The 17,937-nt window shown below is 35.9% G+C and overlaps 1 protein-coding gene across 1 annotated transcript in view; it reads left to right on the plus strand.

Moving 5' to 3' along the window:
• Nucleotides 1-17,937, plus strand: part of USH2A (usherin) — a 682,897-nt gene that overhangs the window by 516,574 nt on the left and 148,386 nt on the right. The window contains exons 49-50 of the mRNA XM_032422367.1: nucleotides 2,880-3,101; nucleotides 13,137-13,360. Of these exons, the coding sequence (XP_032278258.1) occupies nucleotides 2,880-3,101; nucleotides 13,137-13,360 (446 nt within the window). The remainder of the gene's footprint in view (nucleotides 1-2,879; nucleotides 3,102-13,136; nucleotides 13,361-17,937) is intronic.

The following is a 17,937-nucleotide window of genomic DNA, read 5'->3' on the forward strand; positions in this document are numbered from 1 at the left end:
TCATTGAATGGTCTCGACACCCTTGTTGAAAATCATTTGGTCATTTTTGTAAAGTTTCATTTCTGGGCTCTCTATTCTATTCCATTGGTCTGTATGTCTGTCTTTGTACCAGGACCACACTGTTTTGATTATTAATTGTATCTTTGTAATTCTGATTGTATCTTTGAAGTAAATTTTGAAATCAGGAAGTGTGAGACCTCCACCTTTGTTCAACAATTTTTCAAGATTGTTTTGGGGGTCCCTTGAGATTCCATTGCAACTTGGGGATAGATTTTCTATTTATGCAAAAAATATTGTTGGGATTTTGATAGAGATTGCATTGAATTGTAGATCACTTTGGGTAGTATTGACATTTTTACAATATCATCTTCTGATCCATGAACACGGGATGTCCAATTTATTTGTGTCTTCTTTAATTTCTTTCATCAAAACTGTTCAAATCTTCCACCTTCTTGGTTAAGCTTATTCTTAAGTATTTTTTAAACTATTGTAAATGGGATTGCTTTTTTAAAAAATTTTCTCTTCAGACTGTTCATGCTTAGGGTATAGAAACACAACTAATTTTTACATGTTGGTTTTGTATTCTGCAACTTTGCTAAATTCTTTTATTAGTTTTAACAGGGTTTTTTTGTGGGATCTTTAGGGTTTTCTACATATAAGATTACATTCCTGTGAACAGAGATAATTTTACTTCTTCCTTTTCAGTTGGAATGTTCTTCATTTCTTTTTCTTATCTAATTGCTCTGGTTATAAATTCCAATATTATGTTGAATAGAAATGGCAAAAGCTGGCAGCCTTGTCTTCCTGATCTTAGGGGAAAAGCTTTCACTATTGATTATAATGTTAGCTGTGGGTTTTTCATACATGCCCTTTATTGTGTTGTGGTAATTTCCTTCTATTCCTAGTTTATTGAATGTTTTTATAATGGAATGGTGTTGAATTTTGTCAAGTGTTTTTTCTACATCATTTGAGGTAATCACGTGTTTTTCTTTGTTCATTCTGTTAATATGGTATATCACACTCACTTTCATATGTTGAATCATCTTTGCATGCTTTCCCGGAATAAATCCCACTTGGTTATGTTGTATAATCATTTATAAATGTGCTCTTGAATTCAGTTCGCTAGCGTTTTGTTGAGGATTTTTACATCAATTTGCATAAGGGATATTGGTCTGTAGTTTTTGTTTTGTTGTTTCTTAAAGTGTCTTGTCTGGTTTTGGTATCAGGGCAAAGCTGGCCTCATAAATTTTGTTAGGAAGTATCTCAGTTTTTTAGAAGAGTTTGAGAAGGATTAGTACCAGTTCTTTTAATGTTTGGTAAAACTCACCAGTGAAGCCATCTTGTCCAGAGTTTTTCTTCATTGGGAGGTTTCTAATAAGTGATTCAATCTTGTTAATAGTTATAGGTCTATTCAAAATTTCTATTTTTTCATGATTCAGTCTTTTAGTTTGTGTGTTTCTAGTAATTTGTACATTTCACCTACTAGGATGGATTTTTGACCAATGAATATGGACAAGAAAGACTTCAAGGATCCTGCTAAGAGTTCTTGTCTTATTTTTTATATTCTTTACATATCTATCTATAGATAAATATTGCCCCATATTTTTAATATCATTTTGGTAGGTAATTCATCGTGCTTTTACTAACCAGGTTTTGGCATATCTCGACCTCACACATAGATAAACTAATTGATAGAGATCAGGAAGTCCAGGACTAAAAATTCCTAAGGCAATCCTAAATTTTTTAGTGAACCTGAGCCTTCCTTTTCTTAAGAAGGTTTGGCAAGTCATTAACTAGGTTATGTAAATCTTACCTGGACCATGGTTTAGAACTATAAAACCTGCCAGAGGCTGGTCAATATACTCACAGACTTTATAAGATAAAATGAAGGAATATTGTCCTGGGAGAAAGATATATTTTAAAGGGGGAAGTGAAGAGAAGAGGGTCTGTTGAAGATGCAGGAAAAAGAAGAGAAAAGCAAGAGGGAGGAGAGAGTCAGGATCCAAGGGTTCAGAAAGGAGGTCAACTGAGAGGTGGGTCATGAGCTAGAGAGGAGAAGTACAGTTTTAATTTTAGATACACAAAGTTGTTAGTAGTCCTTTCCAAGGTATCCTTAAAAGATGAAATTTAATTTTTTTTTGTCCTTTAGAATTGTCCTGTCTTATAGACCATCTTCATACCCCCCCTAAAATGCTGCTTATTGATATTTATAAAATTTAAACTCTTTTGATACCAGAGCACCAGGCAAAAGACTCTCTTATTCTTGTTTCAAGTTTCCCAGAGCATCATGTAAAGGGGGAGTGTCGGTGCAACTACAGTAGTGAAATTCAGTGTCTTCCACAGCCCAGCAAAGTACTAATGTGCTGACTTGAATATACTATTTTTACCTCTCTTTTAATTGACCTTCACATTGAAAGTATTTTGTTTACTTAAATGACTATAATTTGGTTAAAAAATATAATCTAGGCAATGCAAGTTTTATGTCAATTTCTGAATCCACCCCACTTTCCAAAAAAAAAAAAAAAAAAAAAAAACACTACATAGATAGAAAAGTATTTGTAGGCAAACTTGTTTGTAATGTTACTTAATCATGTTACCAGACCTAATGTGCTCATTTCTTAGGGGTGAGAGAGGAAATAGGCAACATAGCATTACCTCTAAGTTACCACATATGTATGCGAGTAAACATATGTTTATACATCTTTAATGCAAAAAGTTTAATGTTGTATTGATATTTTGCAACTCCAAAATGACAGCATTCTTTCTAGTAATTCTGTCAACCAGTTGGCATCTGCAAGATGATTGTGATAAAATTTCATTGTGAGTCAAAGCATATTTTTTTAACTCATGCAATGATTGTTATTGTCCTAAATTGACAGGTGAAGTATGTTGTCCAGATGAACAGCACAATCGGGTTTCCACTGGCATCGGTGACTCCTGCTGTGGCAGAATGCCTTATTCCACCTCAGGAAACCAGATTTGCTGTGCTGGGAGGCTTCATGATGGCCATGGACAGCAGTGCTGTGGTGGACAGATTGTGAGCAAAGATTTAGAATGCTGTGGTGGACAAGAAGAGGGCATGGCATACAGTCGCCTTCCAGGTAAGGAGCCCTTGTCTACTTTTCAGTAGGTGGAGAATATGAGAAACAGGGAGGTTGAAAAACTTGCCCTAGATATAAAGCAAATAAGGAATTAAAGCTCATGTTAATTATATCTAATGCAAAATTTAAGTACATATTGTATCACAAATAAAAATGTAATTTCACATTTTTTATGTTCATGTGATGCATTTCATTAAAATGGATCAAAACTCTTTCCTCTTGAAAAGTGTCATATCCACCGTAAACAAAAACAAAACACACATGAATGCATTGGTTCTGGATCAAGAGAATATTTCCTAGCAAATTTCCTAGCAGATGCTAACAGTACACAAAATTATTATTGATGACATTATGTCAATTCTTTTGCTCCATTATTCTTTTATAGCTATTAAATTAATACTAATTTTAAGAGCAGTCATTATCATTGATAGAGTACTTACTATCAACCAAGTACTATGCCCAATGTCTTATACATTATTACTGCAGTCTTTTTTTTCAGTTAATCTTTATAATTATCTTATTAGATAGGTTCTATTATTGTCTACATTTTAAAAATGAGGAAACTGAGGCACAGAGATTAAACAGTGTCCAAGATCACATTGTAGTCAGATGCAAATTTTGGGGTGCCTGAAATTTATACAATTTGGGGGACCTTCTTTAAGGAAAGAAAATAAAATGATTAAGATAAGACAGAATATAAAAGTAATATTTACTTAGAAGGGGAAAATAAATTATAAAAATTACAAATCAAAAAAAAGGAAACTTAGCAAATCCCACTAACATAAAAATAGTATGTTTGGATTCTATAACTTCTGATATCCGTCTTTTCTCCCCCTGACATGTTTAACTTATATCCTTGATCACATCTTCATGGGACAATGGCTTTGTACCATTTATCTCTAGAAAGATAATTCATTCTTTCCTGTCACACGATTAATCAAAACATTTTTAATTATTTCAAGTTTTAAAAAGTGGCTTTAAGCTTCAAAATTTATTATTGTAATATTATGTAAATGTTTAGGATTAGTGTCCATTTTGGAGAAATACCTACCAAGCAGCTTTCTAAGGTTTAAGGGCATTTTAAGTTTTCTTGTCTTAAGGTGATTTGCAGTGACTTGTCTTAAATATTTGTTGAATTGACAACATCATTAACCAGAGTTTCATGGATATCCTTATTATATGATTGAATTTGAGTTGTTTGTTATCATGATGTCACTACACATCTTACACATCAGCAAAAGTATAAATTTTTCCTATATATTTATGAGTTACCTCTCTTCATAATTTGTAGTAATTTATGCTTCAATCCTAGATCCATCATTTTCTTTTAATAGTTTACTACCTTTGTTATAATCTAAAATTTATTTTGTTATAATTCTCTTCTAGATGTCAGAATATTTCAGTTGATTCTGTTGTTCAGTTTTACAGCTTTTGTTTCATATTCCATTAATTTTTCTGTCTGATCTTTCTCTTTCTTTAAAGCTTCCCTTTACATGCATCCAAATTAGGAGTCTGTAATTTCTCATATCCTTATCTCTCCAAACTGCAGTTAAAATGGCCTATTCAAGCCTTAATGACTTTTTTTATAGAAGTGACAGAAGTCATATAAACATAGTTACTGAACCCAAACTAAATATTTTCCCAAATCAACTTCCCCTTAGTTAGATTTAAAAAATGTATATGGTCACTCTTCTATTTTAATCAATACAAGGACACATAAGACAGAAGGCAAGTTAAAGGGGCAAGAGACAGAGGCCATAACAAATTAACAGAGTTAAATATTATACATTTGCTAATTTTATAAAAATATGTAACCGTGCCTGCCTTGGAAGGGGCTCATGTAGGCAAAGGGCCCTGAAACTCAAGCTCATCAGCTTCAGGATAAATCTGCTTGTGCAACTAGCAAGTGTTAGAACTCCAGCCCTTCTCTGAGCATGATTTCAGGACATCATCTGCATCTTGAGGCAGATGAACTATGAATTCCCTATTGTTTTTCTATAATTTCTTCTTTTTTAAAAAAACCATCAGTGTTACCTGTAATATCAGTAATTGTAATTTAAATAATTGTAGTGTTATTGTTAAATACCATATTTTTGTACAAATTCTCTTTTATGTAAAGTTCTGATGAAAATTGCTAAGAACACTTCAAGAACAAAACTAATCAATCAAAACAATTTTAAAAGTATCAATCCTTGGGGTACCTGACTCTTGTGCCTTAACAAGAATACTAAACTCTCAGTATTTTAATAGCCCTTAAATAAGTAAAAATGCTTAATTATATTATTCACAACTAAATTTCAGTACTCCCAGTATGGGAAAGATTTTTCTCCTTCTTTGAGCCAAAAAATACCTGATTTCTAGTTTTTCATTTTATCTTTGGATAATCATCAAGTGTGTTTCCAAGGCATTTACTATTCTATGAAGTTATAAATCACCCATCTGGATCCACACTATATCGATCTATGCATTCTTTTTTTAATCTAACCCAGGGGGACATATTTAGAGGAAGATTTTAATATATATGTTGTCAAGCTGTTTGATTGTCCCATGTCATTTTGTTGATCTGTATCAACAGTCCAGAAAATAGTGATGATGGATAGTTGTCCTATATGCAACAGAATTAGGTTTCAATTAGGACACTTCAATTGACCCCCAAAATTTAAGGATTACCTCCAATACATGGCACAGGACACCTGGATCTTCAGTATAAGGTAGCAAGAAAGTTGACTTTGCCAGGTAAAACCAAGAAACAAAAACAAAAACTAACTTGCCAAGATCTTTGAAAATGAATGATGCATTAAATCATATGATACACAAGAGTTCAGTGTAGACACATAGTCCTTTCAGAAAATTTCCCCATGAATTGTAGGCTTAAGAAGTTAGTGTCCTAAGATAACTGAAGTCCAGTCAAGGAATCCAGCCTGGTCAAGTGTCTCCTAGACACTGCTTATTGACTAAAAGATACACACGATGGTCACAAGATACAACTATGACAAAAAGTAAACAACAGTCTATGTTCACTACTCGCGAAGCAGAGTTCTATGTGCTTCATATACATCAACACATTTATAACACACTTAAACCTCACAACAACCCTATGAGGTAAGTACTAGTCTTCTCTCCATTTTCAAGATGAGGAAACAGAAGCACTTCTCACAAAAGTGAGAAACTGCCCCCAGCTCACATAGCTAGCAAAAGGCTGCATTACTTCAGGTAACATTAATTGCTATTTATTATAAATGAACCCCCCAATTTGTAAAGGCTCAAATACAATCGGGGTTCACTTTTTCTTATATAATAGCACCAAGATATGAACCTTCTGTAGGTCAGCTCCCTTTCCTAGTTATGAGCTACCTGTTGAACTGCCAGATTCTACAGTCACCTGGGAGTTGTACCCATTTCTGCAGCCAGAAGGGGAAAAGAGCATGGAATAACGTGTGTGTGAGTTTTTTATTTGCCAGGTCTAGGAATAGCAAATATTTTAATTAACATTTCACTGACTAGAACTAAATGCACGGGAGGCTGGGAGATTTGCCTGTGAATCTTGCCACTGTGGCTAAGAAGGGTTTCTAATTCCATCTAAATGGCGACAAAGTCCATGCTCTTAACTTCTTTGATCATTCTGATAGGTGGACAAGCATTGGATACTCTCCAACCCAAGCCATATCAATGTTTGTCAGGTCTGCTGAGCAGGGCCAGTATAATAAACTATCAAGTTGTAAACATTTTCTGGAAGACTGGAAAAAAAAAAGAAGCATTATCAAATCTGCCCTCTGACTGCACACCTAATGTATGCCAAAGTTAGAAGACAGGGTACTACGTAGGAGTGCTGAGCCCTGAGACAGTGACTTATAAAGAATAATCTGGGACTTCTAAGTGTCTGACTCTTTGCAGAAAGACATTTGCTGGTGGTCTGTAAGATCAAAATGGCTTTCATAATAATACTAACCTATTATATGCCTTTTTCAATCTCATTCTCTCACGAGTATACAGTGGAGTTTTTCAGAGGTTACATGGCATATGATATTGCAACAGTTGAATGCAGAAGCAGGTATGAGAAGTTAATTCCTTCTAGTAAGCCAGACATTAGAGAGGCTTGCAAAAATGCAAAACAGTGTCATTCTTCTCACTCACTTTTCTCAGTTTGGAAAATGCATTTATTTTTCATAAATATTTATGTTAACATGTTATATATTTATTATTATTTTAAATGAATTAATAAGTACATATTTCAAAAAAATTTTGTTTTAGGCTCTAACCCAGTATTTATCAACAGATATAACCCACATAAACAAAAGCTATTTGGAGTCCTCAATTATTTGTAAAAGTGTAGAGGGGTCCTGAGACCAAACTTCACGCATCACTGCTTTAATGCATGGTTATCATGTGTACTAGAAAATCATGGCACTTAGTTAGTTACTCTGTGCTATGATTAACCAGTTGAGTATCTCCTCTTCTAGATGAGTTGCTAAAAATATGTCCCTTAAAGACAGAACAATGGATGCCAGGTCTGGGAGATGCAAAAGCATTGCCCCCTCCATACCATAATGAGTCAGAGTTTTAACATAACAGCAAAAATGTCTCATTTTAGCATCTGTTCATTTGTTCCTTTTTTTAGTCAATTGCCATATTCCTTCATTTGATAAAAATGTATTATGTAGTGACTATGCTCAATACAGTATTCTTGGTGCTTTGTGATTATAAAAATGGCTGATTCCATTTTTATCCTTAAGGACTTATAATCTAATCAAGGAGGAAAGTACCTATAAGGTTAAACACAGTCCATAAGAGACGGATGAACAAAGTATATTCATAAGAACTGAGAGATCACTCCAGTCAAAGTGATGGAAAAAGCTAAACCATTAGATTGGAACCTCAAATAATGAGTAAGATTTTGAGATGTGTAGATGGAAGAAGGACATTTCAGCTAAAGGGCATAGCTTGAGCTAAAGTGTGAAATTGGCAATCTGTGAAGCATGTCCAAGTAGTAGTGAACAGTTGGGTTTATTGGAGGGATCCACCGTGTGCAAGGAAACAGAGGGAGATATGTCTGAGTAGGCAAAACGATCTGAGCATTATTCAGTAATCAAGGAAGGGTCAATGTGATGGTAAGAACTGTGATTTAAGGCAATAAATTAGATTTTGGTGGCAAAATGAATGTGAAGGAGAAGGAAAGATAAGTCAGAACACTATTGCCAAAAAATAAAACATACTTGTTTTAAGAAATGAAGTAGAGGTAACTATCCCCTGGGACAATGGTTCCTAATCTTTTGGGGGCCATACACTCCCTTAAGAATCTTTTGAAAGTTACAAAGCCTCACTGCAAATACTACACAGAAATCTGCCTGCAATTTCATACACCCCTGACGTCCATCCGTGGGCCCCAACTTCAGAATAACTTCTTATTGGCTTCACTGTGATTTTCCACGCTTGTCAAATATTTAAGCAAATTGCAACATTACTCAGCTCCTGTGAATCAAGGTTCACTCTAGAGTTTCTCACGACATTTTGCAATTCTGCCAAGGCTGATAATCATGGTGGACGGAAGGAATGATACTTTTAAAAAGGAAAAGAATCTCTTTTTATTCTCTTGACCTTCCTGCAGGTTTCAGTGTAAATAGACACATTCCACCTGTCTTTTTCCTCACTCTGCTTGCACTCCCTCCTGTCACCCCTAATGACTATGACCTCAGTGACCTTCCAGAATATCCATATGGCCCTTTTTCTCCTCAACCTAGCAACACCATACCTGCTACACGAGGGTTTGGATCTCATAATATTGTTCCTAAGCCTGGCCTCTCTCACTGCCTGGCATTGTGTGCCTGCCATAAGACTGGGCTGGCTCGTAAAATATCTCTTTATGTACTTTATTACTTAAACTCTTTTATTTGCCTGCAGGAGCCCTTTAACAAAATCACATTGAATTGACTTTCTCACACCAAATCAAATCTCCCTGGTCCCAGTTCAGTTGTCTTTGTCAATATGTATTTTATAAATGGAGTGAATTAACAGATGCTGTTGGAACAGAAGTGCTGTGGTAGCGTTTATGTTTTTACTGCTCTCTCTGGGCAGGTGAGTGTGTAGGAGTGTTATACCGGTACCTCGGATGAAAGTCATGCTCATCATTGCGGTGGATGTGTATTCTTAACCCATTTCTTTGGATGTATTTTAAACCTCTTTATTACTCTTTTTATTCTTAGCGTTTGCTTGTATGGTTTTATCATTTATGCCATTAATCTTGGATTGGACTTGATTATATCTTTTAGTATTAAGAGATGAACATTAAAGTCTCCCTATCACTCAAAGATACCAGGATTTTCTGTTAGCTGTGAGAAACTGATCATGACATACCTTTGGAACATATTGCCTGATCTCTATTATAAATGTTGTCCATGCAGCCTTGGATAGGAAGCTCTGGGTTGAAACTGCTTTGTAATAGAATACTGAGTTTCCATGTCCTGGAGTAGGACTTCAGCAGAACGAATGACTACCCCTATTTGTCATAGAAGATGGGATCTGGAAACTTTGCAAAGAGGGAAATATAGCACAGAAATCCATTGTGAAAGAGCTGTACTAAAGAATATTTTCTAGGAAGATTTCCATGTGACATAATGAATTTTTGAAAGGTGTAACGTAGAAAAAAACACATCTCAACGATTTGGGGAGCATTTTTGCTCTACCCTTTCTTTGTCAGTTTTGTGGTGGTAGCCATGACGCCATCTACTGGTGGAGACAAGCATGCGTTTCTTTTCTTTCATATTCTGCCACCAATTTTATGTTTGTCCTAAGAATGACTAATCACAAAACTTTTTTTCAGTCTTATAGGCCTAAAATATAGTCCCTTGGCTTAAAATGCAGTCCCCATGATCAGTCCCAGAGTTGCACATTAATTTGTCATGTTCTAGACTTTGTTCTTTACTACCTTACTGTATTTATCTCAAAAGCATGATTCAGCAGTCTTGGTCTTTTTTTTCTAGAAAAATGGAGCCCCTGTTTTACAGAATTAACAATTTAGAAATTCATCAGAACTATATGTTTATAAATGCTTTCCTTGTCAGCCCTGGCCATTAAATGAGTGTTAGTAACATATTGAAACTATTCATAGCATTGTGAGTAAAAGATTCTTGCCTTCACTGTTTTCTCAATTGTATCCAATGAAATGGAAGCTATCTGTTGGATATATATATGCTGTTTGGGAAGATAAAATATATTGCAGTTTGATATCAGAAATAAATATCTAATAGCTCTATGTGTACTGTACCACTTTAGTAACATCTGTCCAAGGAGAATCTTCACCTTTGTACAGATTTAAGGAACAGCCTCTGGAAGAATGTATCGAGCCATCAACAATACACAACCTGTTTTGTTTTTCTTTTGGCATATTTAAAATTGTGCATTCTACACGTCAAAGTTCAAAAGTCAAGTGCCAAATGTGATAAATTAGGCAGGGGTCAAAAGTTATTGCAATGCAGTTTCAGAAGATTGTCTGTCTCTGAATTTGCAGCTCATTCATGCTGAAGTGATGCACTATGGGAATTACTACCAAACTCTGCTCTGCAACATCTGCTCTCCCTAAGTGAGTTAGTGCATGTCAGACATCTTTATGTCAGAATATTGCAGTGATGGATGCAGTCTTCAGAAAATGCTGCATAAAAATCTGGTGTGCCGTTCTGGCCATTAAGTGAAATTACTATTTAAATTAATGGCACTGTCACAGTTTATCTGTGCAAAGAATGAACGCTGATTAGGGTATTAAGTAATTAGCAATTTATCACACTGGAACAAGGTTGATAATAATTAAAGAAGTAATGGTTTACCAAAGAAACTAGAAAGGGAGTCACTTCTTGTTATGAGAGTGGAATCTTGGCCGAAAATTTTAATTCAGTGAAACAAAGATGAAGCTCTTTGTGAAAGAAAGCAGCCTTTTTTTTTTTCCTAGTGTAAAAACAGTTCATTATCAAAATTTTAGTTGACCTGTCAAAAGTCCCTCAGAGCGATCAGATGACTGATTAGGAGTTTTGAATTAGGTCAATGTCTGCATTTTGATTTTATACTTAAAACATGGTGAAACCATCAAGTAACTTGGGAGTAGAGGGGGAGAATATATTCTGCTCCCTAAAGGGCCAGTTTTCAGTTTTCAGATTGCTCTTTAAAATGGAAATATGAATTATTTTAAGAAAACTGCTAGAGAAAAAAAATGACAGTAAAAAACCCAAGGTTGTATTTAAATGTCTGATCAGAAAGCAGCGGAAAAAAAAAATGTCCAAACAATGCAAAACTTGAAGATTTTTCTTTTTATTGTGTGTGTGCATGTGTGTGTACAATACATCATTTTTACCATTTTATCATAATCAAAACTCAGATTACAATGATAGCTCTGCTGTGTGTATTTATGTGAAAAAATTTTTTTCCTGAAAATGTTAAAACAACAAAAATTATTAATAAAGCACCAAAGAAAACAGTTCACTTTTAAACCAATTACTTTGGACAGTTACTACATTTAGACGGCATGCAAAAAGTCCATTATGATCAATGTACATCATCTTAAAATATTGGGAGATATTTTTTATTTTTTTTTATTTTTTTTTTTAAAGATTTTATTTATTTATTTGAGAAAGAGAATGAGATAGAGCATGAGAGGGTCAGAGGGAGAAGCAGACTCCCCGCCGAGCAGGGAGCCCGATGCGGGACTCGATCCCGGGACTCCAGGATCATGACCTGAGCCGAAGGCAGTCGCTTAACCAACTGAGCCACCCAGGCGCCCTGGGAGATATTTTTTAAATTGGAAAGATCAGTGAAAGAGTTTTTGAAGTCTTGTGTGACTAAACATCTTTCTTAAGGTATGTACCAAGCCAGTGTCTACTTTCAATATTTTTTTTTTAATAAAAAGCACTTAAAGCTCGCTGGTCTATTATTAGGAGTGTCTTTCATAATGTGGGTGTTTGTACAGGACCAGAACAAACAATTCAGGACCCCAGGGCACTTTGAAGTTGAGGTTCTTTATGTTATCACTCAGGACTAATAATAAATAAACAAAATTCTAATTAAAATAAATCATTCATCACACTGTGCTGCTTTATCACTGGATATAAATTCTGATATAATAGCATTGTGACATGGGGTGTAGGTATCTTAATTTCTGGCTTAATCTGACTCTAGAGTATTGTTTATTTATTCAGGCTTTTATGTCTAAATTTCTGCTGTATCTCTTCTATGGCAAGATCTAAATGATGTGAACACAGGCAGTTAAACTGAATTTGGTGCAAGAAAGGAGGTTCTTTGGTGTGAAAGGCATACATGTCTTTCCTCAACAAGTGGTGATCAATGCTCCCCCTAACAGGGTCTTTCTGCCTCCAACCTCTTATCCATGTCCAGGGATGGGTCTAGAACACAGTGCTGCTCAAAATATAGTGGCCAAATTGTCCACCTGATTGGTGAGCAAGCTCAGCTGGTTTGAACAAATCTATCTCCTGAGGAAAGAATGGTTACCATTGCTGCTGGATTCACAAGAAGCAAAATGTGCACCCTAAAGCCGGGCAAAAGCTTACAAGACCCCTACCACAGCATCTCCAGTGCCAGGATGGTCCTACCTCTCCACTCTGTCTAGGCTTTCATCCCAGAGTGCCTCGGTGACCTTTTGTCCCTTGCGAATTTCTAGAGCTTTCCTCTCATCCCCTGTACTTCATCCCTTTTTCTGCAACACGATGTTATCATCACAAAATGGGCAGGTAATTCTTGTGACGGAAATCAGGGCTTCTTTTCAATGGAGCTTGGGAGAAGTCTGGCCCCGCTGAATGATTTTGAAACACTTCCTCTTGTGTGTTCTTTACCTAATTAGTGTCTAGTGCTCTTGGTAAGAAGGACCCCTCACTGCACATTTAAATCACCTTGGTAGGGAAACACTACCTTAGGTATTGTACCATTTCAGCAACTGCCTGAGTCTGACATTTTTATACCAAACTTTATAGCAGTCTCCGTTTTCTTCCCTTTTTTTTTTTTTATTTCATATTCATATATAACATTTTATTGTTGCAGGGATGTTCTGTTGTGGGCAGGATTATGTGAATATGTCAGATACCATATGCTGTTCAGCTTCCAGTGGAGAGTCTAAAGCACATGTTAAAAAGAATGACCCAGTGCCAATAAAATGCTGCGAGACTGAACTTATTCCAAAGAGCCAGAAATGCTGTAATGGAGTTGGATATAATCCTTTGAAATATGTTTGCTCTGACAAGATTTCAACTGGAATGATGATGAAGGTAATTGATAGAAAACCTCTCAGAGGTGCTGATTTGACAATGGAAAGAGAAATACATTGTTCATAACTATTTTTCTAAAATAGGAATATAAAAACTCCTGTGTGCATTATTCATTTTCACATTACATCCATATTAATACCAAATGAGTTCGCTGTGATTGATGTTATTGCAATGAATTCTAAAGGAATTAATAATGATTAGCTGTTCTCAGGAAGCTTTACCCAGCACTTCAGATCAGTGCAGGACTGAAAGTCTCTGTGCTGAAAGAGCCAGCACTTGTCAGCTGGGACCTCTGTGTCATGCCATTTTATGTCCATGGGTGCTGGGGATGGAAAAGGAGATCAATCCTGCCTTCTTCCCTCTGGGCCCCTAACCATAATCCAACACTTTCCTTTGATAGCGACTTTAAGTCCAGCAAATTCACTCGTGCTTATATCCTATTCCTTGAGACAGCAGAAGATCAGCAAATGCCTGCCAGCCATGAAAGTGAACAGGCCTCTGAGTGTACCATTTGTTTGGATGTTGAGATGCTTCACGGACAGACATGTCATGTTTTGTTAGCGTTAAACTTGACCCAGGACTCCAGAAACCTACCATTTTAAGGAACGGATTGTGGACATTGAAAAACCAGACACCCTACTCTGTTCTGTAGCAATCTGCCATTAGGAGATGGCTGCAATTGGACGTTTGGGTCATAGACAATGGAAGGGCTCCTGCCGACTGACGCAACTGTAAAGTCATTGCGTGGACACCATATACTTTGGGATGTAAAGTAACTTTTGAGATTGTTAGGGTCCCAGCAAGCACTTTGCAACAATTAATATTAAGACAATTCATAAAGTTATTAAAGAGAATAAGTACTAAAGAAGTGAGTAAACATACAAAATACCCATCAAAAATAATCTTCATCTACAAAATTTTTTAGAAATTGGTCTGACCTGTACACTACTTTAAAATAGCCAATTCTATGAAAGAAATCTCTCCAACACTATGCTCCCAAAGTTTACATTTATTCCAGGCCAATTTTTTCAGAAGTTTGGACTGAGAAATTTTTCTGAAATTCACAGTCTTGAAAAGCTGGTGATGTTGCAAGGACATGTTTCTTTTTTTTTTTTTTTTTAAGATTTTATTTATTTATTTGAGAGAGAACAGAGAGTGCAAGCAGTGGGGTAGGGAGAGAACGAGGGGGAGAAGCAGACTCCCGCTAAATGTGGAGCCTGATGTGGGGCTCAATCCCAGGACCCCGAGATCATGACCTGAGTCAAAGGCAGATGTTTAACCGACTGAGCCTCCCAGGCGCCTCATGAGGACATGTCTTTAAAATGACAAGTTAAGAAGCATCTATGTAGAAAACTCTAAAAGGGGCACTCATATTTGAAAAATGAAGATAGAAAAACTGTTAGTTTCAAAAATGACACTGCTGCTCACAACTATTTGTTTCATTACTGATCACTCACATTTGTTTCCCAGGCATCCCATTTTGGTTCCAGGAAGATAGAGCTTCCATTATTCGACAACAATATTCAGGATATATACATGATCTTTTAAATTGATTTAACTTGGTTTTATGAAGGCCAATTAACAGTCATATTGAATATTCATAGTTAAATTATTATGATTAGGACAATATTTCTGAATGCCAAATCAAGCAGTGTGTTACAGGTAAAGTTCAATCTGTAGATTGCATTGGGTTTCCTGAAGGCTTCTTTCCTGGAGACTTCTATCCAATCAGCACTGAACCACTGTGCGATTTCTCCCCTGCAAGTCTTCTCTAACTGTGGGTTTGGGAATTCCTTTTACTTCTCTCCTGTGTTGGTGTCCCTGTGTTCTCAATCCAAGGGTCCCCTTTTCTTGCCTAAATGCCTTCTTTTGGAGAAATATCATTTTGGGTATAGGTGCATAAAAGGTAAATTTTTTGAGAGCTTGACATTAGAAATGATTGTTTTTCGAGCCTCCCACTGGATTGATAGCTTGGCTAGGTATACAGTGCAAGGTTAAAAATTATTTCCACTGAGGATTTTGACATCATGTCTGCATTTTTAAACTTTCTTTGCTATTTTGATTCCTGTTTCTTCCTAGGTACCCATGTTATTTTTCCTGTGAAAGTTTATAAGACATTCTCTTTATTGTTTTTCTAAAATTTCATTTAAAACTTTTTAAAAATAAAATTTCATGACAATGTGCCTCTTTGTGGATGTTATTATTATTATTATTCATGATGATGTACTTTTTTGTGGACTTTTTCAGTGTGAAGTCTCATAACTTTCAGTTCTGGGGAATGTTATTTTATTATTTCTTTGATAATTTGCTCTCTTTTTAATCTCTGTTTTTACTGATTAGTTTGGTGTTGGACTTCCTAAACCAATCTTTCAATCTTAGAATTCTTTTTATTTCTTGACTGTTGATTAGTTAACTCTTTATCTTTTTCAACATGATCAGATTTTGCCTTAGCTTCATCTTCCAACCTTTCTATTGATTGATTGATTTTTTAGCTATCATATTTTTTATTTTCTATTTTTTGGGTTTTTTTTTTTTTTTTTAGTTTTTCATGGTTCTTTCTTTTTTGCAGGCTGTTATTTATTCATGGCATCCCACTCTTGTTCCATTCATGGGATATCTTTTTTATCATTCTGGAAATACTAATTCCATTGTTGTTGTTGTTTATTGTTTGTTTGCTTTATTCTTTGAATTGTCTCAATTGTTTGGTATTATTTTAGTTTTCTTCTTGGCCTTGCTTTGTTTCTGCTCCCTCTCAGTTCTTTTTTCTATGTTTTTAAATCTATTCTTTCCATTGGAGGCTGAATGAAAGCTCACTGTGCATAGGCATCCATTAGTGGGGAGCTCACAGTAACCTAATCACGTGGCAGGATGGTTTTTGGTCAGGGAGTCACATTACCAAGAATCCTTAGCAGATATGCTTAATTAACTATCCTTAATAACCCATCCTAGATCAGGATAAGATATATGCCTGGCTGAGAGCATACAGGGAATTGGTAGAAAAGGGGACTGGGTTTCTCACTGTGCAATATGCAGACTTGTATTTGGTTTTCCCACTCTGGCTCCTGGCCTGTATCTTCCAGTGGACTCTCTCTGTTCCTTTTAATTTCACCCAATCTTTTCTAAGCTTATCTCATTTTGTAACACTTTATCAAAATGCAGCTAGGAACAACACAAACCTACTGCTAATGTTCTAGATTATAACCTCCTCCCCTAGGCTGTGAGCTCAGTAGCACTGGCTTACTTTGACAGTTATCCCAGGTCATGATTTTATCAACTATTTAGCCACAGCATAACAGAGTTCCCCAACTTTCCAAACCCCAGTATGTATTTCTTTGCCACTGTCCACCTAACAATTAAGCCAATGCCATGGGATTTAGGGCTTTATTGTTGTTAAGACAATATCTAACTTCAAGGTTCTAATTTATGTTTTAGCTAGGACATGCTAGACTATGCCGAAATAAAAACAAGTGCACTCACATATGGAATGGGTCAACAGAATAAAAGTTAAAAAAATTTTTCACATTGCAGTCCAGTGTGAGTTAGGCACCTCTCCTCCAAGAAATGTCTCGGAAGCCCCATCCCCTTCCATCTTGTGGGGCTTCACACACGACCCTCAGATTGCAATGGAAAAGAGGAGAGAGTGGATGAGTATACACGTATGGGTCTCACCTGGATGCAGAATACATCCTTTCTGTAGAGTGAGCACATGGACATTTCTAGTCATGTGGCTTTTCCTACTGAGCCGAACTTGCAAATTTAGTATTTCTAGGGAGAAAAAACGAAATGGACATTACTGGGCTTTTGGTATTGTCTCTGCCACATTCATCTACTTCCCAGCTTCCAAAAATGTTTGAGCTGTCCTGTGGGTATTAGCTCTCTTCCTGTTTCCTTGGACTTTCTATATTCTTTTACTGTCATTTGGTTGGGCTTTAAGAGGAAACGGAGCTAAATGCAAGTGTTTAATTCACTATAATCAAATGGAAATCCTACCACAGTTTTCTGAAGCAGCTTTATTTTGACAACCTTTGGGAGAATAATTTAACATATATGAGGTAAGAGAGACTGAATTTAGATCAATTTTAAATAGCAAAAAATTATTTTAAATACATTATGCCATCTAGGGCACCTGGGTGGCTCAGTTGGTTGAATGTCCAACTCTTGATTTTGGTTCAGGTCATGATTTCAGGGTCGTGAGATTGAGCCCCGGGCCCAGCTCCCCGCTCAGCACAGAGTCTGCCTGAGATTCTTTCCCCTTCCCTCTTCTCCTCCCCCTCCTGCTCTTTCCCTTACTCATGCTCTCTCTCTAAAATAAATAAATATATAAATGAATAAATAAAGCCACCTATGTGAAGGAAAGATGAAGGAAAGTTTTGCATTACAAAAATGTTGCCTTATTTATATCTCCTGTAATCTGGGATGATGAAGTATTTCATTTTCTGAGATTAGAACACACTAGTACTTACCACGAACAATAAGAAGTCCAGAGATTCATCAGAGGACAGGTTTACAAATGTAAATAATAATAACTATAATGAGAGTTCATGAAATATTTAGATTTTCTAAAACTTGGACAAAGT

Source organism: Phoca vitulina, unplaced genomic scaffold (genome assembly GCF_004348235.1).
Source record: "Phoca vitulina isolate PV1807 unplaced genomic scaffold, GSC_HSeal_1.0 scaffold26, whole genome shotgun sequence".
In the NCBI taxonomy this organism is placed as follows: Eukaryota; Metazoa; Chordata; class Mammalia; order Carnivora; family Phocidae; genus Phoca; species Phoca vitulina.